This window comes from Ranitomeya variabilis, chromosome 5 (genome assembly GCF_051348905.1).
Source record: "Ranitomeya variabilis isolate aRanVar5 chromosome 5, aRanVar5.hap1, whole genome shotgun sequence".
NCBI lineage: Eukaryota > Metazoa > Chordata > Amphibia > Anura > Dendrobatidae > Ranitomeya > Ranitomeya variabilis.
In genome coordinates, this window is record NC_135236.1 from 300,531,991 (window position 1) to 300,557,478 (window position 25,488).

Consider the following 25,488-nt stretch of genomic DNA (forward strand, 5'->3'; position numbering starts at 1 on the left):
CAGACTTCTGCTCAACATAACTGATGGTCTCAACCCCATTTATAAGGCAAGAAATCCCACTTATTAAATCTGACAGGGCACACCTGTGAAGTGAAAACCATTTCCAGTGACTACTTCTTGAAGCTCATCAAGAGAATGCCAAGAGTGTGCAAGCAGTTGTGGAGAAACAGGGTCAGTGGGTGCTCTCGTCCGCTGGCCCTGCCGTCTTTAGCAAGACGGCATGTACTAGAGCTCATACCACTATCTCCCGGTGGGCAATACACTACACAGACAACACAGGGTTAAGGTAAAACAGTGTGGCAGTACTTTATTGAACCACAACACGCAATAGCAAACAGAACAATCTCAGCAATTACCCCAAGATGGTGCACATTACAGGGCCTCACCCTTCCGCTGACTAGCCGAGATAATGGTAGATGTTATATCAGAGCTCCCAGGGTCGCTATTCAACCTGTGATATACACACAGAGAAGAGATATCGACAAGCGTAGGAAGATGACAGAATAGTCTATAGAGTCCGTACAAGGTCAAAAGCCAGTTGACATGATGTCAGAGCTCCCAGGGTCGCTATTCCACCTGTGGTACACACACAGAGAAGAGGTAATGACAAGCACAGGGAGATGACCAAAAACTGTCCATAGAGTCCATACAAGGTCCAAAGCCAGTTGACACGAGAGTCACCACCTGGCTTATCCGACCATCTCCATGGAACCAGGCGACGAGCGGGTCCAAAACCTGGCTTTCTCCAAACATATCCATGGTTCAGAGATGGTCACTGGTTCAGATCTGTGTCCTTCCAACCGAAGCCGAAAACCCCTAGGTTGGTTCCTATAGAATCATAGATCAGTGTCCCTCGTGATGGTGCCATGATGAATTGGCTGCAGTCTATTCTCTTGTCTGTTGGGTCTTTTGCAGAATGTCCGGCTGGTAGCTCTGTGTTACTTCAGTCTCCCATGATGTGATCTCTGAGTCTTTTTATACCCAAGGCATGTAAGCTATTTTTAGAATTACCCAGGGTCCTTCAGTCCAACATCAAGATAAGGTAAACAATGGTGATGGGATCAAGTATCACTATTAGCGTATCGGCACACATCAATAAACAAAGCTTAACACACCCTATGTACAGTCACTATTACAGACTTACACAGTATGTTAGATAGTATATCAGTTGGCAAGTCTGTTTTTTTGACCAACCAGACATAAACACTTAAATTCACAAGCCAATATACAGATAAAAAGCCAGTTCTTTTGGTTTGCAAAACATGGCTGTCTGGGAAATTAAGATACAATCTGGTTTCTTCACATTGCTCCCCCATCTTAATTAACCAGACCTGATAGGCTTCCGATCATCCAGTATCCTTAGAGCATATTCCATATGCTCCTTATGAAAATAAACTCTATATGTAATTGAAGAGTAACAACTGGTATCCATTGGGTCCACGCATGGCTTCCTCCACATTCCGTAGCTCCTGCATTAAATTCTATTCAATCCGTTGAAGCTGGAACATCTCCTGTAGTTTCCGTTTCTTGTTGAGGTCATATAGCCACTCTGGTCTGCTTCCCAAGGCCAATTTGGTGGGGTTGGATATAGTGGCATCCGAAACCTGCTCTGCATGCCTCATCAATGGTCTGCTGGGTCTGTCTGTGTACCTCCCTTGTTATGGAGCCCTGGATGGTGTGTGAGAACACCAGTCCCCTGCAGCTCACCTGGTTCCGCCGGGCTGAATAGTGTCCCACTGCTGCCACCAATTGTGGAGAAACGGGGTCAGTGGGTGCTCTCATCCGCTGGCCCGGCTGTCTTTAGCAAGACTGCATGGACCAGGGCTCATACCACTGAACACCCACTCTATCTCCCGGTGGGCAATAGACTACACAGACAACACAGGGTTCAGGTAAAACAGTGGTGCAGTACTTTATTAAACCACAACACGCAATTGCAAACAGAACAATCTCAGCAATTACCCCAAGATGGTGCACATTACAGGCCCTCACCCTTTCGCTGACTCGCCGAGATAATGGTAGATGTTATATCAGAGCTCCCAGGGTTCTACCTGTGATATACACACAGAGAAGAGATATCGACAAGTGTAGGAAGATGATAGAACAGTCCATAGAGTCCGTACAAGGTCAAAAGCCAGTTGACATGATGTCAGAGCTCCCAGGGTTGCTATTCCACCTGTGATACACACACAGAGAAGAGGTAATGACAAGCGTAGGGAGATGACCAAGAACTGTCCATTAAGTCCATACAAGGTTCAAAGCCAGTTGACACGAGAGTCACCACCTGGCTTATCTGACCATCTCCATGGAAACAGGCGACCAGCGGGTCCAAAACCTGGCTTTCTCTAAACATATCCATGGTTCAGAGATGGTCACTGGATCAGATCTGTGTCCTTCCAACCGGAGCCGAAAACCCCTAGGTTGTTTCCTATAGAATCATAGATCAGTGTCCCTCGTGATGGTGCCATGATGAATTGGCTGCAGTCCTTTCTCTTGTCTGTTGGGTGGTTTGCAGAATGTCCGGCTGGTAGCTCTGTGCTACTTCAGTCTCCCATGATGTAATCTCTGAGTCTTTTTATACCCAAGGCATGTAAGCTATTTTTAGAATTACCCAGGGTCCTTCAGTCCAACATCAAGATAAGGTAAACAATGGGGATGGGATCAAGTATCACTATTAGCGTATCAGCACACATCAATAAACAAAGCTTAACACACTCTATGTACAGTCACTATTACAGACTTACACAGTATGTTAGATAGTATATCAGATGGCAAGTCTGTCTTCTTGACCCACCAGACATAAACACTTAAATTCACAAGCCAATATACAGATAAAAAGCCAGTTCTTTTGCTTTGCAAAACATAGTTGTCTGGGAAATTAAGATACAATCTGGTTTCTTCACAGCAGTCATCAAAGCAAAGGGTGGCTACTTTGAACAACCTAGAATATAAGACATATTTTCAGTTGTTTCACACTTTTTTGTTAAGTATATAATTCCACATGTGTTAATTCATAGTTTTTATGCCTTCAGTCTGAATTTACAATTTTCATAGTCATGAAAATACAGAAAAATCTTTAAATGAGAAGGTGTTTCAAAACTTTTGGTCTGTACTGTATGTGACTCACCTGCAGTGAAGTGTGCAACCCTCAAATGTGCCTGAAATAGGCTGGGCAAGAACTTCGGCAAGCTGGAAAGACCCCAAGGCAAATGCCACCTGCAGGTAATTTGACCTTTGAAATGGTGTATCATTTGTGTGCGTCAGTGGAGTATAAACAGAGCAACTTGAGGTTCTGGTGCCACTTGCAGGTTATTGTTTTTTTCTGCAGGTTTCTGAAAATGAATGTTTAAACTGTATTTATTGATCAAATAGTGAATGTCTGGTTTGTTTGTGTATTTTCTTGCTGAAGGGGGAAAGTTTTCATTTCAAATGGTGTATTATTTGTGTGTGTGGAGCGAAGTAATCACCGAAAAAGCAGTGCATGTTTGCAAATATGTTTCATATGTGACTAACCTGCAGTGAAGTGTGCAATCCTCAAATTTGCCAGAAATAGCTGGGCAAGCACTTCGGCAAGCTGGAAAGACCCCAAGACAAATGCCACCTGCAGTTTATTTGACCTTTGAAATGGTGTATCATTTGTGTGTCGGTGGAGTATAAATGGATCAAGTGTGCAATTGAATAGGCAGTGCATGTTTACAAATGTGTATGCATGTTTACAAATGTGTATGCATAACTGACTAACCTGCAGTGAAGTTTGCAATCCTCCAATGTGCCTGAAATCGGCTGGGCAAGGAGATTGGCAAGCTGGAAGCCCCCAAGGCAAATGCTAGGATTTGTTTGTGATATCTGTAAGCAGCTTTGTGGTAGTGTGCTTTGGGGTAGTGTAGTGCCACCTGCAGGTCATTTTTCCTTACTGCAGGTTTATAAAAATTAATGTTTAAACTGCATTTTGTGATCACATCGTGGATGTTTGGTTTGTTTGGCTATTTTCTTGCCGAAAGGGGCAAGTTTACTTTTCAAATGGTGTATCATTTGTGTGTGTGGGTGCAGTATGAACGGAGATACAAGGTCATCACCGAAAAAGAGTGTTTAGAAATAATATATAAGGATTTGTTCTCACATTTTCATTTCCACTATATATTTTTCCTTGCTACAAATCACATATTATTTAATTGTTATATTCCCTAAAAATCCCCCCTTTTGTACTTACTATTATATTATATTATATTATATATCTATATATGTGTACATATATATATATATATATATATATATATATATATATATAAAATTCGCCTATATATATTTTTTTTCATTCCTTCCCCCCACACTTGTGACATTAATTATTGATGCACATCATTGAATAAAATGTGTGATTATTATCTAATTATGCTTGTTGTTATTATTTGTTCCAGTCTCTTCATATGTCATCCTTTCATATTTATATATTTGTGTATACATAACTTTTCTTTTATTTTATATCTCACATTAATTCATCTCACTATGAATATACACTTAACTTTACTCAACATTGGCATATCTGATGTAATGCAGGTTTCTCTGTTTTATGCCCTGATATAAGTCCCATTATGTTCACACCTTACCTATTTTCACCCCACACATTTAGTTTGATCATTCACCCCATTATGTATTATCATACTTACCTCATCTTCCTATATAATTTTTTTTTTTTAACTTATGTCACACATATTTCATCACACTATATATATCTTTTTGTCATATCACTACATATTCTCCTATTCACATCACAGCGATCTTTCTCTATATCTCCCCCGCATTACACTCATTTGCAGGACCTGCACGTTATCACTAGTGTTGAGCGATACCGTCCGATACTTGAAAGTATCGGTACCGGAAAGTATCGGCCGATACCGGCAAAGTATCGGATCTGATCCGATACCGATACCCGATACCAATACAAGTCAATGGGACTCAAGTATTGGAAGGTATCCCTGATGGTTCCCAGGGTCTGAAGGAGAGGAAACTCTCCTTCAGGCCCTGGGATCCATATTAATGTGTAAAATAAAGAATTAAAATAAAAAATATTGATATACTCACCTCTCCGACGCAGCCTGCACCTTACCGAGGGAACTGGCAGCCTTCTTTGCTTAAAATGCGCGCGTTTAGTGCCTTCCGTGACATCACGGCTTCTGATTGGTCGCGTGCCGCCCATGTGACCGCGACGCGACCAATCACAAGCCGTGACGTAATTCTCAGGTCCTAAATGCCTAATTCTAGGCATGTTTGCAAAGGATAGCTCAACTAAGCACCCTAAAATAAAAAACCCTACATATTTACGTTCTGATCTGGCATCGTTCCTCCAATCTTGACACTGTGTCTCTCAGTATCTGCTGACTGGCTGTAGTAGCCACTTGACCTCCAGTGGACACATCGTCAACATCAGAGGAACGACGCTGGTTTGAAAGGAGGGCATTCAGCTTTTATTACTGTAAGATGCACAGTCAAGACAACCGTAGAGGTTGTCCAGTAGTGGAGAACACCTTTAATAAGAAATTGTAATGAGTCTTACCCATATCTCCATCTTGCCATTATTTTTTTTGCATCGTTCAGCTAAAGAAAACAGTTCAATCGTGGTCTCTGATACCTCCCCTGCCGTCCTTCCTTCCACAATTATATGCATAACTCTTCCTTTGTTAATGTGAGCATCAAATGTGCTCTCCCAAGGTGGAAACATAGTTGGCTTCTTCTGTACAAAAATCTTCCCATTTTCTGCAGAGAAAAGAAATGTTAATGTAGCAGCATCTGCAATTACAAAGAATATATAATACTGGAAAGAGTGACAAGATAAGAATCAAGGTTAGAATAGTACATTATGCCTGGCCAAAATGCAAATTAAGGAGCGACAATGTCAGTTTACCATACACAACAAAACCACTTACCTTTTACCAATAACTGCAATATCAATGCATAAAGAAATTGTGTTGCAAAGAGATTGTTGTGTGCTGTTTCATTATATGCTGCTAGATGTGTGTGAAAAAGAAATGTGAAAAGTCGAGGCCCAGAAACATATTGGTCAGTGACGGAAATGGCCCCATGATATCTCTCTGAAACTGAAAGACATGCATTCCTCCTTTTAAATCTAAAACTGGGGCAGCACAAAAATGACAGTCCAAGTCACATAGCTTGTCTGTGAAGGAAAAATGTTTTAAGAAGGCCAGTTCTATAAAGAAACAGAAATTCTTACTCACAAAACTGACTAGTATGTGTACATACAGTATACAACAAAAAAACTATAGAGAGAAGAAGCACACATAGGGTCTTATCCGACAATTTCTGAATCTTTTATTCAGAAAACTGCTCACCTGGTGCCCCTTTGATAGGGCATATAAACGTCAGCTGCCGCAGATCCACGGGTCAAAAGATTGACCATATCAGGAACCATTTTTGTGAATATTGTCCACGCTGCTGAACAAATGGAAATCCGGACGTATTGATGAAAAGGAATGTTAGTTTTATTCAACGCGTTTCGAGGTCTATATATGTGACTTCTTCCTCAGGAAATACCACATACATATTAAAAAACAGTGATGGTTGCTGTATAAGTAGGTTCAAAATTCAAAATCCGGCACCAAAGGAACCACCTGACAAACAATGTCCTTTTATTAAGTACTTGTACCCTATTAGGAGTATTTTCCGGAATATGCTCAATAGGACTAATTTTTAATTTATTAAAGTTCTTGTTATGCACAATGGTACAATGTCTCGATAAACCATACAGGAAAGAAATATATCTTGGTACCATGTTAGCCAGTAGATAGAAAAATATTTAGAATTGAGAGTCCTCAGTGGTTGATACCTTTTAATGGCTAACTGAAAAGATGGTAACAAATTGCAAGCTTTCGAGACTACATACGTCTCTTCATCAGGCAAAGACTAAAACAAATTCTGAACTAAGGAACTTGCCCATCAGACCATGTGGGGTCATCACAACAGAGACCCTAATCACAGGACAATAAAACAATCCTTATCTAAGAATTGGCCCAATATTTATGGACATAACTGTTTATCACCCATGGTAATTCTGCTTCATGTCACCTGGCTTATCCATGGTTTTTTTCCCCTTTTTTTTCTATACTATGTTGTGCATAAATATGTGATTCTTCAGAATTTGTTTTAGTCTTTGCCTGATGAAGAGACGTATGTAGTCTCGAAAGCTTGCAATTTGTTACCATCTTTTCAGTTAGCCATTAAAAGGTATCAACCACTGAGGACTCTCAATTCTAAATATTTTTCGATAAACCATGTAAGAGGAAACCTTTTTTGATGTTATGCCTGTGAGAATTCAATCTCAGCTGGAGTGGCTGAGTAGTTCTCCTGACATATTGCTTGCCACATTGACACTCTATCATATAAATAACGAATTCAGTATTACAGTTTAAATGTTGATTGATTGTAAATTTTTCTTTAATAGAAAATGACATTATACTATCGGATTCATGATTAATATTGTGGCAACATAGATCAGACAAGGTGACTTGTTTTCTCATTTTGATTCTCATGGTGGTGGTCTACCTATGATGTCAATTACAGGCCTCTCTCATCTTTTTAAGGGGGAGAGCTTGCACAATTGGTGGCTGACTAAATACTTTTTCCCCCCACTGTATTATGTGCCAACGCCAAACAGCTGACAGATCGGGAGCACTGTGCCGAAGACTGAGGTAACTTGTTGGCAGCGATATACGGAATAAAGTGATAATAAATAGAGTAAAGTGCTGCGGAATATGTTGGCGCTGTGGACATAAAATTATTATTATTATACAGGGCATCAGTTCCCACCAGGAGCGCGCGCGCATTGTGCAGGCTCAGGCATCACCCTTAGAAAGCTGTATTCAATATCTGTGGAACTGAATACGGATTTGCTTCAGAAACAGCTTAGGATGACATCTTCTAGAAGGGTTTTTTTCGGATTTCATTTATAAGGTACAGTACAGACCAAAAGTTTGGACACACCTTCTCATTTAAAGATTTTTCTGGATTTTCATGACTATGAAAATTGTAAATTCACACTGAAGGCATCAGAACTATGAATTAACACATGTGGAATTATATACTTAACAAAAAAGAGTGAACCAACTGAAAATAGGTCTTATATTCTAGGTTCTTTAAAGTAGTCACCTTTTGCTTTGATGACTGCTTTGCACACTCTTGGCATTCTCTTGATGAGCTTCAAGGTGTAGTCACCAGGAATGGTCTTCCAACAATCTTGAAGGAGTTCCCAGAGATGCTTAGCACTTGTTGGCCCTTTTGCCTTCACTCTGCGGTCCAGCTCACCCCAAACCATCTCGATTGGGTTCAGGTCTGGTGACTGTGGAGGCCAGGTCATCTGGCGTAGCACCCCATCACTCTCCTTATTGGTCAAAGAGCCCTTACACAGCCTGGAGGTGTGTTTGGGGTCATTGTCCTGTTTAAAAATAAATGATGGTCCAACTAAACGCAAACTGGATGAAATAGCATGCCGCTGCAAGATGCTGTGGTAGCCATGCTGGTTCAGCATGCCTTCAATTTTGAATAAATCCCCAACAGTGTCACCAGCAAAGCATCCCCACACCATCACACCACCTCCTCCATGCTTCACGGTGGGAACCAGGCATGTAGAGTCCATCCGTTCACCTTTTCTGCGTTGCACAAAGACATGGTGGTTGGAACCAAAGATCTCGAATTTGGACTTATCAGACCAAAGCACAGATTTCCACTGATCTAATGTCCATTCCTTGTGTTCTTTATCCAAACAAGTCTCTTCTGCTTGTTGCCTGTCCTTAGTAGTGGTTTCCTAGCAGCTATTTTACCATGAAGGCCTGCTGCACAAAGTCTCCTCTGAACAGTTGTTGTAGAGATGTGTCTGCTGCTAGAACTCTGTGTGGCATTGACCTGGTCTCTAATCTGAGCTGTGAAGTGAAAACCATTTCCGGTGACTACCTCTTGAAGCTCATCAAGAGAATGCCAAGAGTGTGCAAAGCAGTCATCAAAGCAAAAGGTGGCTACTTTGAAGAACCTAGAATATAAGACATATTTTCAGTTGTTTCACATTTTTTTGTTAAGTATATAATTCCACATGTGTTAATTCATAGTTTTGATGCCTTCAGTGTGAATTTACAATTTTCATAGTTATGAAAATACAGAAAAATCTTTAAATGAGAAGGTGTGTCCAAACTTTTGGTCTGTACTGTATATTTGAATAATTATCCAAACCGCTTGCTCTACATTATTATTGAATAAAAATTAAAATCAGAGAGGCGCTTTAAGCAAGTTCAAGCAATTTTTTTCTTCTATTCTTCATAAGTAGATATTTGTTAAGTGGATGGGGCTTTTCATTGGTATTTATTGTCTTATGTAATAAAAATGCTGAAGATATCTCGAATAACACCCAGGAGTATAATAGTATAAAGTAGGGGTGTCCATCCTGCGGCCTGCAGACCATGTACTGTACGACCAGGATGGCTATGAATGCAGCCCAACACAAAACTGTGAGGTTACTTAAAATGCTACATGTGACTACATTTTGCAATTTGTGTGAATGAAGCAGAATGCAGCTTGCAGTGTGTGTCATCTTCCAAGTGCAGAGAGTAGCACTGACATCATCAGTCTTTACATATGGTCATAGTGACTTTGCGAGGCAGCGATTCTCAATAATATTTTAACCTTCCATTGCAACACATTATTAGTGCTACTCTCAGTCCACAGGCTTGAATTGAATCCTGGTGAGAGGAGTTAGGAGATCCGACAGGAACTTATAGACCTGGAGTGAACACAGACAGAAGAGGACCCCTGTGCAAGGATAGTATATGGGCCCACTTGCCTTACTGTCTAATAGCTCATCAGAATTTACAATTCCACCTGCTATGGAGGTGGAGGTGGGCCCCCTTACCTCTCGAGCCCCTGTACAGGTTGCACTAATGGTATGTCCTCCCCTGTCCTTGATGGCAGTGAGAAGAGATGTGGAGCAAACGATTAATTGTTGCATTCTGTTAGTCCATACAATGGGGCAAGGAATCAGGGGAAGAAACAGGAGGAGAGCAATATGGAGGAAGTGGAGTATGAAGCATCAAGAAAGAAAAATAACTGAAAATGAAAGAAAGAATTCAAGAAGGTGAAAGCGCAGTGGAAGTAAGCTGAAATAGGCAGGAGTCAGAAAAGAGGCTCCATAATTTGTAACCTACCTGGATGTTGGGAGCATGAAAAAGGCAAAACCACCTTTTCAGGTGATGCCACAAATAGATAACAGGCCCCCTCATCCCTTGTCAGTGACCTAACTCCTTGGCAGGATAGCCACATTCCACGCTAAGTGTCAGACTGACTTACTGGAGGTGGGCACAGGCGAGCCTGTGTTGGGAGTGAGGGGGGCTATTTAGTTTCCAATGGCCCTCAACCGCTTGCGAGACCCTACACAGCATCAGATGTAGTGCAATGGTTAATTGCTAGGCCGCCTATCTTAAAAAAGCAGAAACTGCACTGATAATGCCAGTTCTACTTAATCAGTGCAGGACAGAAGGACCTTTATTGACATCATGGTCACATGACAAAAGTCTTTGTGCGGCCCCTGACAACCCCTCTTCTTCCAATGTGGCCCACAGATGGCAAAAGATTAAACAACCCTGGTTTCTAGAAAAGCAATTAGATGTGTGAGTCAATTTGATAAAAATTGAATTTGAGTTGCAATTTATGAAATTTGCAGGTCCCAGCGAATTTGAACAAACTATGATTCAATTTGTGCAAATTGCCATAACACTGCAAGCTGACTTTTCACACATTGTACAAGATTACTTCAGTCGCAAAAGGCTGTTATGACCTCAGGCGTGAGCACACAGGCATCACCAAAATGGCTTGCAGCTATCAGATCACATGGTATAGCATAGCCTGTATAAAAGCCGAGGCAGAGAATGCAGAAGTCATTTCAGGGTGTTTTAGGACCGTGAGAAAATGTCAGAGCTCAAAGTTTAGCAATAGGATTAGTAATGGATATGTGTCTTATAGACGCCTCTCCATTACTAAGCCGTGGGCTTGATGTCACCTTACAATACAAAGGAGACATCAACCCTGCAGACATGAACCCTACTTGCCACCACTACACGGCAAGTGGGAAGAGTCGGGCAAAGCACTGTAGCCCTGCTATGTGTAGCACAAGCAATCACAAGATAGCAGTTTCAAGTCTCCTAGGGAAACTATTGAAGCATTTGAAAAGTAGAAAAAAATGTTTTTAAAAATATAAAAAAAATAAAAGTTCAAATCACTCCCCAGTTGACCCATTTAAAATCATACAATAAAAAAAATACACATGATTGGTATTGCTGCTTTTACAAACACCCGAGCTATCAAAATATTAAAATAATTAATCCAATTGGTAAACAGCATAGCGAGAAAAAAAATCAATATGCCAAAATTAAGTTTTTTTGGTCAATAATATGCAATAACAGATGATCAAACCATTGAATCTACCCCAAAATGGTATCAATAAAACCGTCAGCTCAACGTAGAAAAAATAGGCCCTCGTCCAGCCCAAGATCCCGGAAAATGGAGATGCTATGGGTGTTTAACTGTATGCAAAATGTAAAAATTATTTTTATGCATGAACCATAGTTACATGACAGGTTCAACTGAAGATAATAAAAAACAATGAATAAATAGCTAACCATTTAATAAACTACAATAACTAGATGGGTCAACAGGATCTACAAATTTCCATTTGAACCAAACATACCAGCACATGAAAGCTTCAGATATTGAAAGGACAAAAAGAAGTTAATGGGAATTTGTCACCAGGTTTTTTCTACCTAATATAAGAGCAGCAATATGTAGAGACAGAGAACCTGATTCCAGCGGTGTGTCACCTAATAGGCTGCTTACTGTAGTCTTGTTAAAATCACTGTTTCCTCAGCAGGAGATTATCACTAGAAAACTAGTAAACCTGCTACCACGTAGTTCTCCATATTCATGAGCTATGCATATCCCCACATTGACTGATTTCTTACTGCCTATACATAGTATACAGATTTCTGTCAGTCAGTGTTGTGCTTGGGCTTATACATAGCTGTACTTTCAGAGAATTAGTAGATCTGCATCAAGTAAATAGTGATTTCACCAAAACTATAACACCTAATATGTGACACATTGCTGGAATCAGGGTCTCTGCCCCTACATAATGCAGTTCTTAGATGAGGTAGCAAAAACCTAGGGACAAAATCTGTTTAAATGGGTTCTCCGGTGAAAACCATCCATCCATATTAAACCAAATATACCTGCACATGAAAGCTTCAGATGTGGGATAGGTATTAACTAATTGATCTGTGGGGGTCCAACCTTTATGACCTACACTGGTACTTTTATTCACCTTAAAATGGGCATAGTTGACTGCCACACCATTCATTCCCTATGGGTCTGCCGAGTTATGTGCTTGCCTTTTTGTGGCACCCTGATAAAGAATAAATGGAGCGATGGCCATTACATTCTAAAGGATAAATGTTTCCCATTCTTCTGATCCCATTGGCTGATTAATAACTGATCACATATCTCATGGGTAGGTGATCACTTGTTTTCACTGAAGAACTACTTTAATGTCAGTTTGAATTAATTAAAGAACATTGATCACAATTTACAAATCTGATTTGGTATCTAGCAATAGTTAACCATAAAATAAATGTCTAATAAATTATTCAATTTTTATTATAATTCTTCTTCTTATTATGCAGATGCAACATATTTTGTAAATGTTCTTCAAGGACTTATTACACAAGTTAATGAGTCTGTTAAGACCTTCTGGCCTGTTTAGCAGAATAAGTATAAGAACACATAGGCAGACACATACCTGTCTCCACAGCTTCTTTCACTATTACAGCACAATAGGGTCTCTGCGTGGCATCCCCATTCGGTGGTGTGTATGGCCCAACTTCAAAATTGGACAGACTTATTCGTAGAAACGGAGACATGGCTTTTCCTGCATAACAGTGAGACACGAAAGTTGTTTAGAATGTCATGTCCTTTCCTTCAGCTGCTTATCTGTCAGGAAGAACCCAAAATGAGCATTTGTAGTAAATGTATGATCTGTAGAGCAGGAAGCGATACCGTGGTCTATGTGTTGGCAAATGTGTCATCTGCACTAACTTCAGCTCTGTCTTTCCAGATTTGTCTGGCAACTCACAAATGTCAGCAGCACCTGCTGTTATCAATTTCCAACACTACAAGACACGAATATAACTACAGTGAGTGTAAGGCATGGGTTACAGAAACATGGCAAGCGCTAGCAGGAAAGTCAGGAGTCTATGTCAATGTGTCACTAACCGTGACTGACTCACTATTGTAATATAATGAAACAAATCTATTGTCTGAAAATTAGCTATTGTTTAAACCTAGCTTCTGTGTCAAGCAAACAGCAGTTTTTAAATGTTTGGTTTTATGGTTTTATGTTGTTATACTATATATATATATGTATATGTATATATATATATATATATACTGTATGTATATATATATATATACTGTATATACAGTATATATACATATACAGGTGCTTCTCACATAATTTGAATATCATCAAACAGTTAATCTATTTCAGTTCTTCAATACAAAAAAAGAGACTCATATATTATATAGAATCATTACAAACAGAGTGATCTATTTCGAGTGTTTATTTCTGTTAATGTTGATGATTATGGCTTACAAACTGATGGAAATCCAAAAGTCATTATCTCAGTAAATTAGAATGATTAACAAAAAACACCTGCAAAGGCTTCCTAAGCGTCCAAAAAGGTCCCTTAGGCCGGGGTCACACTAGACCGTAATACGGACGAGTGCTATGCGATAAAAAATCGCATAGCACTCGGCCCAATGTTAATCTATGGTTCAGCTCCCATCATCCGATATTTTCTCCACCGTATTCAGGATCCGAGTGAAATCGCAGCATGCTGCGATTGTCAGCGTATCTCGGCCGAGACTCGCCAATGCAAGTCTAAGGGTGCGAGAAAAAAATCGGATTACACACGGACCATGCGTGTGCATTGCGAGAAATACGCAGCGGTGTTAGTGAAAAGCCGGTAATTCAATTGCCGGCTTTTCATTTCTCCTGCCTAAACCCAACATGATATGAGACATGGTTTACATACAGTAAACCATCTCATATCCCCCTTTTTTTTGCATATTCCACACTACTAATGTTAGTAGTGTGTATGTGCAAAATTTCAGCGCTGTAGCCATTAAATTTAAGGGTTAAATCGCGGAAAAAATTGGCGTGGGCTCCCGCGCAATTTTCTCCGCCAGAGTGGTAAAGCCAGTGACTGACCACCAGGGGGCGCATCACCGCGACTGAAGGTAACTATAGGTCATTGACCTATATTTCCTTCATTCGCCGGGGCTTACAGACACGAGCACAGCTGCATTAGCAGGGCTCCTGCCTGTAAAATATTTTAACCCCTTCAGATGGATTACCTCGTGGGATGTGACAGTTCATCAGAGAGGGTATGTATATTGTGGGTTTATTATTTTGCCAAGCGAGGGTCTTCCAGATGGATTGAGAGAGCAATAAAATACTAAAACAACCTGTGTGTTTATTTCATTAAAATACTTTTTAATCATGTGTGTGTGTGTTTTTTAACCCTTTCAGACAATTGGATTAATAATGGAGAGGTGACATAATTGACGCCTCTCCATTATTAATCTGGCTTAATGTCACCTTACAATAGCAAGGTGGCATTAACCCTTCATTACCCCATATCCCACCACTACACGGGAGTGGGAAGGGAGTGGCCAAGTGCCAGAATAGGCACATCTTCCAGATGTGCCTTTTCTGGGGTGGCTGGGGGCAGATGTTTGTAGCCAGGGGGGGCCAATAACCATGGACCCTCTCTAGGCTATTAATATCTGCCGTCAGTCACTGGCTTTACCGCTCTGGTGGAGAAAATTGCGCGGGAGCCCACGCCAGTTTTTTCGGCCATTTAACCCTTTATTTTACACGCTACAGCGCCCAAATTTTGCACATACACACTACTAACATTAGTAGTGTGGAATATGCAAAAAAAAAGGGGATATGAGATGGTTTACTGTATGTAAACCATGTCTCATATCATGTCGGGTTTGGGAAGGAGAAATGAAAAGCCGGCAATTGAATTACCGGCTGTTCACAGATATCGCGCCGAATTAAATATAAATACAGAATATATATATATGTGTCTCAATGACATATATATATATATATATATATATATATATATATATACTGTATATATGTTTTAATGAACATTTGAGCACATAAATCCATTAGATGTCGGTTTTGCAAGCCTGCGAGAAAATCTCGGCATACGGATGCCATACGGATGTCACACGGATGTCAAAAGGATCATTTGATGCGAGGAAATCGCATCCTCGCACTGCACACGGATCACTGTTTGGGAAACATTTGTGCGATTCTTGTCCGTGAAAAACGGACCGTTTTTTTATACATTGTGTGTGTCCCCGGCCTTAGTCTGTTTCAGTAGGCTCCACAATCATGGGGAAGACTGCTCACTTGACATATGTCCCGAAGGCAGTCATTAACACACTCCACAAGGAGGGTAAGCCACAAAAGGTCATTGCTAGAGAAGCTGGCTGTTCACAGAGTGCTGTATCGAAGCATATTAATGGAGAGTTGAGTGGAAGGAAAAAGTGTGGTAGAAAAAGGTGCACAAGCAACTGGGATAACCGCAGCATTGAAAGGATTGTTGTGAAGAGGCCATTCAAAAAAATTTGGGGGAGATTCACAAGAAGTGGACTGCTGGAGTCATTGCTTCAAGAGCCACCACACACAGATGTGTCTAGGACATGTGTATTTTTATATGGTGTTTGTAAACTTCTGGTTTCAACTGTAGATATATATAGCGAAATCAGATGTAGATCTGTATATATATATATATATATATATATATATATATATATATATATATACATATACATACAGAGGGTAAAATAGGTATTAAATATATCTAGAGCAAGAAAGAGAGAGTGAGAGAGATCACACATCGGTCCCAAGGTGTATGGCTGAATTTACAATACTCTCAGGAATGGGGATGCAAATGGTATGATCTCATTATAATTATAGGACAGGATTAGAATGAAATGTAACACCTCCTATAAAGCTGACAGCAGACAACACAGCTATTCCTATCCTTCCCTGCACAGCAGTCATTTCTATTGGTGTTCGAATCCATGGATATTCCAGTCCAGCGGGTTCGGCAAACATCTTAAAAAGTTTGGTTTGGGTATCAGAACTCCATTCAGATGTATGGGGGGCCTGGCATCCTTTGCTTGCCATGCTGTTTTCTGTATATCAGCATGGCAAATACGGTCTCTGATCTGCAGTAAGAACATTAAGAACAGAGCTGTGGTTCCCACGCTGTCAGATGAGAGTACTACTCTCAACAGCGTACACATGCAGTAGCTGATAACAGTGAGAATAGGTGCTGCTGATGGGAGTATTCATCAGTCGGTGCCTATGCTATGAATAAATAAATAAATCAATAAAAAAAGACATGGGGCGTCTTCTATTTTTAATAACCAGTGCATGCATAACCGACAGCTGTGGGCTGCAACCCTCAGCTGTCTGCTTTATCATGGCTGTTATCAAGAATAGCGTGGTCCCACAGTGTTTTTTTTTATTTTTGACAACCATTGCTGGAGACACCAGCCATGCTTTATGTAACGTTCTGAGTGCAGAATTACTCCCCCAACCCACAACTGAACTGTGGCTGAATAATGCAGCAAAATTCAATGACATTTGTAATTTTCCAAACTGTGTGCGGGCTGTGGACGGCAAACACATTTGGATTCTGAAACCTGCTGGAAGTGGATCCGAGTATTTTAATTACAAAAAATACTTTTCTATTGTTCTCATGGTGATTGCAGATGCTGAGTGTCGATTTGTTGCTGTTGACATTGGCTCATTTGGACAAGGAAATGACTCACAGACTTTCAAAAACTCTGACATGGTCCAACGTTTGTATGGTAATAATTTCAATTTTCCCCCACCACAACCTCTTCCGAACACTGAATAACCGCCAATGTTGTTTGTTTTGGTTGGGGATGAGGCGTTTCAAATGTGTGCCAACCTCATAAAACCATAATCGAGTCCGGACTTGAATTACACTAAAAGGATTTTCAACTACAGACTGACAAGGGCATGAAGAACTATGGAGTGTGCCTTTGGTTTGCTGGCTTCTAAATGGCGCATTTTGGGAACACCAATAAATCTAAAAACTGAGGCAATTGATGATGTGGTCAAAGCGTGTATTGTTATGCACAATTACATCCTGGCAAAAGAGCGACTACAATTTGAACTTGACGAACCTGTTGATACCACTTTGCAGGATTACCATGATCACCCTCTGAGGACTACAGTGGAAGTTGCCCAGATGAGGGATAAGTTTGCTGATTACTTTGTTTTGGATGTTGGACGTCTTGCATGGCAAGACGATATGGATTAATACACTTTAGGTAAATGTATATGTTTGCTGACTTTACTACTGATAAAACACCTCCAGTTAAACACCCGTTACAACTTAACTCAACAATACAATACACACATGTGTGTGTTTTCACATAAAGAGACAAAGAAAATACAGGCATTGTGCAAACAAAATAAAAATTGTATTTAACAACAACCATAACCATCTGTTTATTTTGCATTAAACAACAATTAGTTTTATGTTCTGGGTCTGTATGAAGGTGAAACATCGTGGACCTTGGGTGTGTGGAGCTGTGATGATTGGGTAACATTCAATGATGAAGAGGTTACAGGGGAAGGGCAATAAATTGAAGGATTGGCTCCTGTATGGGACTGGACACATTTGGAGTAGACAACACATTAGGAGTTGAACTGTGGGAAGGGATAGACAAATTGGAAGGGACAGAACGTAGGGAAGGTAGTGACATATTAGACAACAGAGACACATTGGGAGGTGAGGGTGGAGATGGTAGGACCATTTTTGGGCGACATTTCATTATTTTTTGGTGCGGTGCCGAGTCACTAGTGGGAGTCTTTCTGTATTTCTTTGTTGGATGAGTGGGAGTTTTGGCCTCTGTATCAGTGTGCTGGCATGGTGCTGCACTCTGGAGCATGGTGGATGCTGCTTGCTGCAGGGGTGCTGCACTCTGGAGCATGGTGGATGCTGCTTGTTGCAGGTGTGCTGCACTCTGGAGCATTGTGGATGCTGGTTGCTGCAGGGGTGCTGCACTCTGGAATGTGGTGTAGCTGTGAACTGGGGGAACAGGCCAGTGATGCTGTGCTTGTTGATGCTGGTAAAATCCGGCCTGCAGCTGATAGCTTCTGGACTGCTGCTGTAATGCCTGGCTGTAAGCAGCCTGGCAAGCCTGCATGACGGTCAGCTGGAGTTCAGACATAAAGTTTTCCGACACTCCCCACTCTGTTGCTGAAAAAAAAATGTCTCGCCGGTCTCTTATGGTCGGCTTCCAGGCGGTCAAGGCGTCTGTGGACATCTTGGAAAAGTGTGTTCACCGGAGTGAACCCACTGTCCAGTCTATCTCCAATTACCTTCATCCCATCCTGGAAGACCGAGCTTAAGTGAATAAAATTGGGCATGACTGACCTCTCTCAGGCCCTCTATCGCGATGAGAAGTCCCAGCAAAAACAGTGGCAGAGGGCTGGAAGAGGGGAAAACCTGATGGACCGGCTGCCTGTTCCCCAGCCTGTGAAGCCTGCCTGGTTGCTACATCGCTGGTGGATGATTGGGACTGTTCGCTGGCTGGTCGATGATGGGCCGCTTCAACCGAGGAAGATCCAGGTTCTATAGTGCTGCTACCGGTTCTGTATAAGGAAATGAAAGAAAAACATTACCAAATTTTTTTTATGGTTTATATAGGACAACAGAAAAGGTACTCACGTTTGCTGAGCAACAGCAGGCCTCAGAAAAGAAAGCATATGGTTGTATTTATATTTGGAGAGCTTTGGAGCAGCACCACTTCTAACCCGAATCTCCTGTCTGATATCCTTATTAAAGCGATCCTTCATTGAACACCAATGAACTTTTACTCTATTCACTGTGAAGGGGAAAGAAAAAAAACATAGTTGTAAAAATAGACAACATTTACAGCAAAACAGAGACCACATTGCAATACTTACAAAAATCCTTTTTGACTTGTGGCCTTGCATGGTCCCAATCATCCAACAGCGATCTGGCCTCTTATTCCCAGAGTCGTCGAATCAATACTGAGTCGGAATGATTACAATCACGGGGGTCCCTGTTATGGACCTGGTGGTTAGGAGCACCCGGAATGACCTGATGAGTAAACTCAAAATTGGGACTAGCTCTGTGAAGTGGGAACTCTGCTGACCGCAAACCCTACTCCTATCACACACACTAGAAATAGCCGTGGAGCGTACCTAACTCTCCCTAGATGCCTCTTCACAGCCTAAGAGCTAACTACACCTAAAGATAGAAATAGAAGCCTTTCCTTGCCTCAGAGAAATTCCCCAAAGGTAAAGGCAGACCCCCACATATATTGACTGTGAGTTAAGAGGAAAGTCACAAACACAGGAATGAAACAGGTTTTAGCAAAGGAGGCCAGATACCACTAAATAGTCAGAGGATAGAAAAGGGAACTATGCGGTCAGCACAAAAGACTACAAAAAACCACGCAGAGTAAGCAAAAAGACTCCCCACACTGACTCACGGTGTGGAGGTGCCACTCTGCACCCCCAGAGCTACCAGCTAGCAAGGGAATATCATGATAGCAAGCTGGACTAGAAATTAGAAGTACTAAGAAATATATTCAGGAAGCAGTAACAACAAATGAACTAGCAAAGACTTAGCTTCTGCTGGAGTAGACAGGTCCTCAGAGAAGTCCAAGAGAGATCTGAACCAATACTGAAACATTGACAGCTGGCATGAAGTAACGATCTGAGTGGAGTTAAATAGGGAAGCAAGCATAGCAATAAACGAGAGCAGCTGATAAAGCCAACCTCAGTGACCAGCAGTTCCGCTCGAAGCCACCAGAGGGAGTCCAAGAGCAGAACCAACCAAAGTACCATTCATGACCACAGGAGGGAGTCCGAGAACGGAGTTCACAACATGTCCCACAACGCTACACGCTCTTGAACCAATGGAATGAGTAGGTCATTGTCAATGACATGTTGACCTTCCTCACGTTGTCGAACCTATAGATTGAATAAAATAAGAAGACAGCAGCACCTCACAGTCTGCAAGGAAAAAAAGGAAAACATAAGACACAAACTGACGAAGAGTGTGAAACTGGGCAGAGTGTGAGACTGGGCAGAGCAACATAGTAATTGAAAAGTACACACACTCATACTTACACAGGGCCACATGCATGGGCACTGCTATCATGAGGCAAGTTGAGTACTTTGCCTCAGGCGGAGGAGCATCCCTAAAGACAGGGGGCGGCAGAACAGCAGTCAGAACATGTGGGGCTGACTCTCCCTGTAATCCTTGCTGACACTGTCACAACAACCTAACGTGCCCGGCAGGTGACTGTTACAACTTACCTGGGCTGAGGTGCAGAGGCGGTGCCCAGTCTTCCGACATGCTGGGACACACACATTGCTGGGACTAGTCACAAAGAGCAGTAACCAGCAGTAAGTAACTGTAAACAATTCCCGACAGCCCCTTGTCAGATGTAATAAGATCTCAATTTGTCAGATATCCCAAACTGAGAATATCAAATGCGGGTAAGGTTACTATTTCAGAAGAAGCTGCAATGAGTTTGTTGAGTGTAGTAGAGTTGAGGGCAATAAAAGTGACAGAGGGTGTCAGATATAGCAGAATGGTATCAAGTAAAAAAAGGTTGTTAAATCTGCAAGAGCAGAGGATGTGAAATGTAAGATATGAGGATTGTAGGCTGCAGAGCTGAAGGTTTAAAATGCAGCATAGCTGAGGCTGTCACCTGCAATGACGCCATAGTGCAGATCAAATCTTTACTGTTTTTTAAGGTGGCCAAATACCAGTGGTGCAACTATAGTCTGATGGGCCCCAGTGCAAGATTGGGACAGAGCCCACCCCCATCCTGAATTATATGTATATATGTCCCTCATCCTGATGTATATGTCCCTCATCCTGACCCCATCCTGGTATATATATCCCCATCCTGATATATGTCCACCGTCCTGCCAATGTTCTTTAATGTATAGAAAAAATAAACCATTATACCAACAAAGGGAGTACATAGATGTCATGGGGCTCCATAGAAGATGCATAATGCACTCCCCATAGTCCTCCCTATAGCATAATGCACCCCACAGTCCTCCTTACAGTATAATGCACTTCCCATAGTCCTCCATACAGTATATTGCACCCTCATAGGCCTCCATATAGTATAATTCATCATAATAGTCCTCCATACAGTATAATGCATAGCCCATAGACCTCCATATAGTATAATGCACCCACATAGTCCTCCATATAGTATAATGAACCCCATAGACCTCCATACAGTATAATGCACTCCCCATAGTCCTCCATATGGTATAATGCAGTGATTGTTGAACTATTTTCATTGTTAAGGCCCAGCTGTTGATTTCTGAAGCTGAAACCATACAGTCAGTAGTATTCTTAAAATCCTTTATTTTCTACTACTTAAACAGAAATTTAACAAGTGTAAAGATCGATGTTTCAAATACATACACTTTAAATAGGAATATATTTTACATGTGCGTCAGGTTAGGCGAGTAAAGAGTAAACCAGATTTATTTGTACTGATTTTACTATGTGGGGGGGCGCCGTTTTGCAGTTCGTCTCAGGCAGCAGAGAGGCTAGGTTCACCCCTGGCCACAGGAGAAATCCACGACAGGTAATTCTGGACAGGAATGAGCAATCCAGGCAAGGAGTCCAGTACAGGAACAGGTCACAGTCTTGAAGGAACAGAAAGCAAAACATAAGTACAGAGTACAGAATGCAGTGAGAGACAGACAGACATTTTCAAAGCTTCTATACTTACATCCAGAGTCTTATGCTCGCATCCAGAGTCTTGAGAGTAATGGACTTCCTGTCTCCAGACCCCCTTTTATACAGCTGGGATTTTGCAGGTGGTGAAATAATTTCCTGGACATGATTAGTGTGAAGTACGGATGCGTATCGAACGCATGTGTACGCATGTCCTTGCATACCAATGAGTTCCCATAGACAGTAATGCATTGTTTTGATGCACTCATCCACACGCTTATGTCTGCGCTAAATTGACGCCTCAAAAAATGCAACATGTTGCGTTCGCCGCACACCACAAAACAACGCATGCGTACGCATCCGCATGCAAACACATGCTAACGCGTGTCCCTGTGTACACCATGTTAAAGATAGGTACACAAGACGCATGCTGATCGGTATGCAGGTTTACGCTGCACACACATATGCAAAAGTGAACCCGGCCTAAAGGTACCGTCACACTAAGCGACGCTGCAGCGATACAGACAACGATGCCGATCGCTGCAGCGTCGCTGTTTGGTCGCTGGAGAGCTGTCACACAGACCGCTCTCCAGCGACCAATGATGCCGAGGTCCCTGGGTAACCAGGGTAAACATCGCGTTGCTAAGCGCAGGGCCGCGCTTAGTAACCCGATGTTTACCCTGGTTACCAGTGTAAAATGTAAAAAAACAAACACTACATACTCACCTTCGCGTCCCCCGGCGTCCGCTTCCTGCACTGACTGTAAGTGCCGGCCCTAACAGCAGAGCGGTGACGTCACCGCTGTGCTGTGCTTTCACTTTACGGTCGCCGCTCAGTCAGTGCAGGAAGCGGACGGCGAGGGACGCGAAGGTGAGTATGTACTGTTTGTTTTTTTACATTTTACACTGGTAACCAGGGTAAACATCGGGTTACTAAGCGCGGCCCTGCGCTTAGTAACCCGATATTTACCCTGGTTACCATTGTAAAACATCGCTGGTATCGTTGCTTTTGCTGTCAAACACAACGATACACGGCGATCTGACGACCAAATAAAGTTCTGAACTTTAATCAACGACCAGCGATATCACAGCAGGATCCTGATTGCTGCTGCGTGTCAAACACAACGATATCCCTATCCAGGACGCTGCAACGTCACAGATCGCTAGCGATATCGTTTAGTGTGACGGTACCTTTAGAGGGGATCCGGTGGAACACAAACTGAAGGAACTGGAAGAACTCTCAGCCATCCAATCTCAAACCGCCACAGGTGGGACTGCAGACTACACACAGCGGCTTTTGCCACAGTACTCCCACAGGCAGGGTTGCAGAGTGCAAATGGGTAATAGAGAATCAGGGTTGTATTCAAGAAAGGTAGTCTGATAAATGTGTACCACATTCAAGGAAAGCAGCAGTCACGCAAATTAACCACTTCTCAACAGTCAGCAGTTGATGTAGCGAGACAAAATAGCCATCCATGACAATTTAGAGGCTCTGTAATTGGAATGTGTAATTAAATCCTTTAATGAGTATTAGGCCCGGCCACAAAGGTAGATTAAAATTATTTTTTATGCACACTACTCATATAGACACGGCTGCTGAGTACACAAAGGCTTTTGGGCACAGTGCCCCAACGGAAGCTGATACAAAAATTTCACCCACAGAGCATGTTTTCACATTTCCTCTACAGAAGTTGATAACATATTGCATCCATGGAGCATTTTTCCACATTTTCCCTACAGAAGCTGAAAACAAATTTCACCCACAGGGCCTGTTTCCACATTTCCTCTACGGAAGCTGACAAATTTCCCCCACATAGCATGTTTTCACATTTTCCCTAGAGAAACTGATTATAAATTTCACCCACAGAGCATGTTTTCACATTTTCCCCAGAGAGCTGATTAAAAATTTCACACCCAGACAAAAGGGCATCGTCCCCCCACAGGCAGGGTTGCAGAGTACAGGCAACTCGGTGGTTGTTTACAGCATGTATTGGCTCATGTGTCCCAGGCTGCCCCTGGACAACGACAAGCTGTCCTCAGTGGAAGGTGTATCGTCTAGGTGCTCTGCATAATCCGGCCACACTCCAGTGATGCCAGTTAGCTGATCTGAGTGCCACCCTGCTCTGAATACGGTTGTTCCTCTTCCTCCTCATCATCATGCTCCCAAACTGTCCCCTGGCTATACAGTTAGGTACACTGCTGCTGTTGAGACAGTAACCCACCCTGCGAGCCATGTGTGAACGACAGGCCTGATAGCGGTGTGAATTGGCCCTGATCCTCTTCCTCCGGTGCCACCACCTCATCCGTCATGGCCTGAATTGTTTTTTCCAGCAGGCATATAAGTGGTATAGTAATTCTGATGATGATGCGATTAGCGCTGGCCATATTGATGGAATGTTCAAAGCAGTACAAGACGGCACACATGTCCCGCATGAAGGCCCACTCATTGGTGGTGAATTTGTGTTTTCTGCATAGCGACTCGTGTGTGTGTTGTGCAACTAAAACTCCACTATTGCATCCTGCTGCTTGTACTGTCTCTCCAGCATATGCAAGGTGAAGTTCCACCTTGTTGTTACGTCGCATATCAGCCGGTGAGCGGGAAGGCAGAAGTGATACTGCAGCGCAGACAGGTGAGCAGCAGCAAGGTGAGAATGCCGAAAGTAAGCACACACTGACTGCACTTTCAGCAGCAGATCCGACATGTGTGGGTAGTTTTTCAGGATGCTCTGCTGCACCAAGATCACCACATGCACCAGGCAAGAGATGTGCGTCAAGCTGGCTAGGCCCAGAGCTGCTTCAATATTTCGCCCGTTATCACAGACCTCCAGGCCGGGCTTGAGGTTCAGTGGCACCAACCACTCATCTGTCTGCTGTTTGATCCCAGTCCACAGCTCTTGCGCATTGCATTTGTCCCCCAAACAAGAACAGCCTGCTGTCAATTCCTCCTGGCTGAGCTGTTGTTGGAGGTGCAGGTCTTATTGTGACAACATGAGGAGGAGGTGGAGGAAGCGTAGTAGGAGGAGGATGCAACCTGAACAGATAAACGTAAAGCAATCCTCGGTGGTGGTAGGACATGGGTTACAACACCTTCTGCCTCTGTCCCAACTGCTGCTACATTTACCCAGTAGGCAGTTAAGGAGAAGTAATGTCACTGGCTGTGCTTACTCCTTTGAGCTGGCTTTAGTGTTCTCATTTCCTCGGCGCTTTGGGCAGTAGCAGTCGATGTACTAGCTAGGGGCTGCCTGCTGTGCTTTTGCACTCTGTTCCCTCTTTTGCTGTGTTGCTGGGGCAGCATTATCACCTCCTCTTCCTCCGAACTGAGCATGTCACTAGGATGGCTTCGCTCCATGTAGAGTCTAGGACCTCATCATCCCCTGCATCATCCTCCATCCACTCCTCAACCCTGCTCTCCTTGCCAGCCTGCACACAGCAGAAAGATGCAGCAGTTGGCAACTGTGTTTTATCATCCTCTGAGATGTGCAGCGATGGTCCACGGACCAGGTGCTCTAGCGCTCCCACGTACTCATCTTCCAACATAACAAGTGGTTGGGCATCAGTGCACTCATGATGCAGAA

The 25,488-nt window shown here is 42.4% G+C and overlaps 1 protein-coding gene across 3 annotated transcripts in view; it reads right to left on the minus strand.

Annotated features, from left to right (window-relative positions):
- The window catches only part of LOC143775860 (protein kinase C theta type-like), a 228,005-nt gene that overhangs the window by 116,930 nt on the left and 85,587 nt on the right, over positions 1 to 25,488 (minus strand). For 2 of the 3 annotated variants that reach the window (XM_077264488.1, XM_077264489.1), the window contains 2 exons: positions 12,842 to 12,970; positions 5,552 to 5,751 (listed from right to left, as the gene is read on the minus strand). In XM_077264488.1, the coding sequence (XP_077120603.1) occupies positions 5,552 to 5,751; positions 12,842 to 12,962 (321 nt within the window). In that variant the 5' untranslated portion in view covers positions 12,963 to 12,970. Of the gene's footprint in view, positions 1 to 5,551; positions 5,752 to 12,841; positions 13,004 to 25,488 lie in introns of those variants that run through there. The other variant, XM_077264490.1, reaches the window with a different exon arrangement.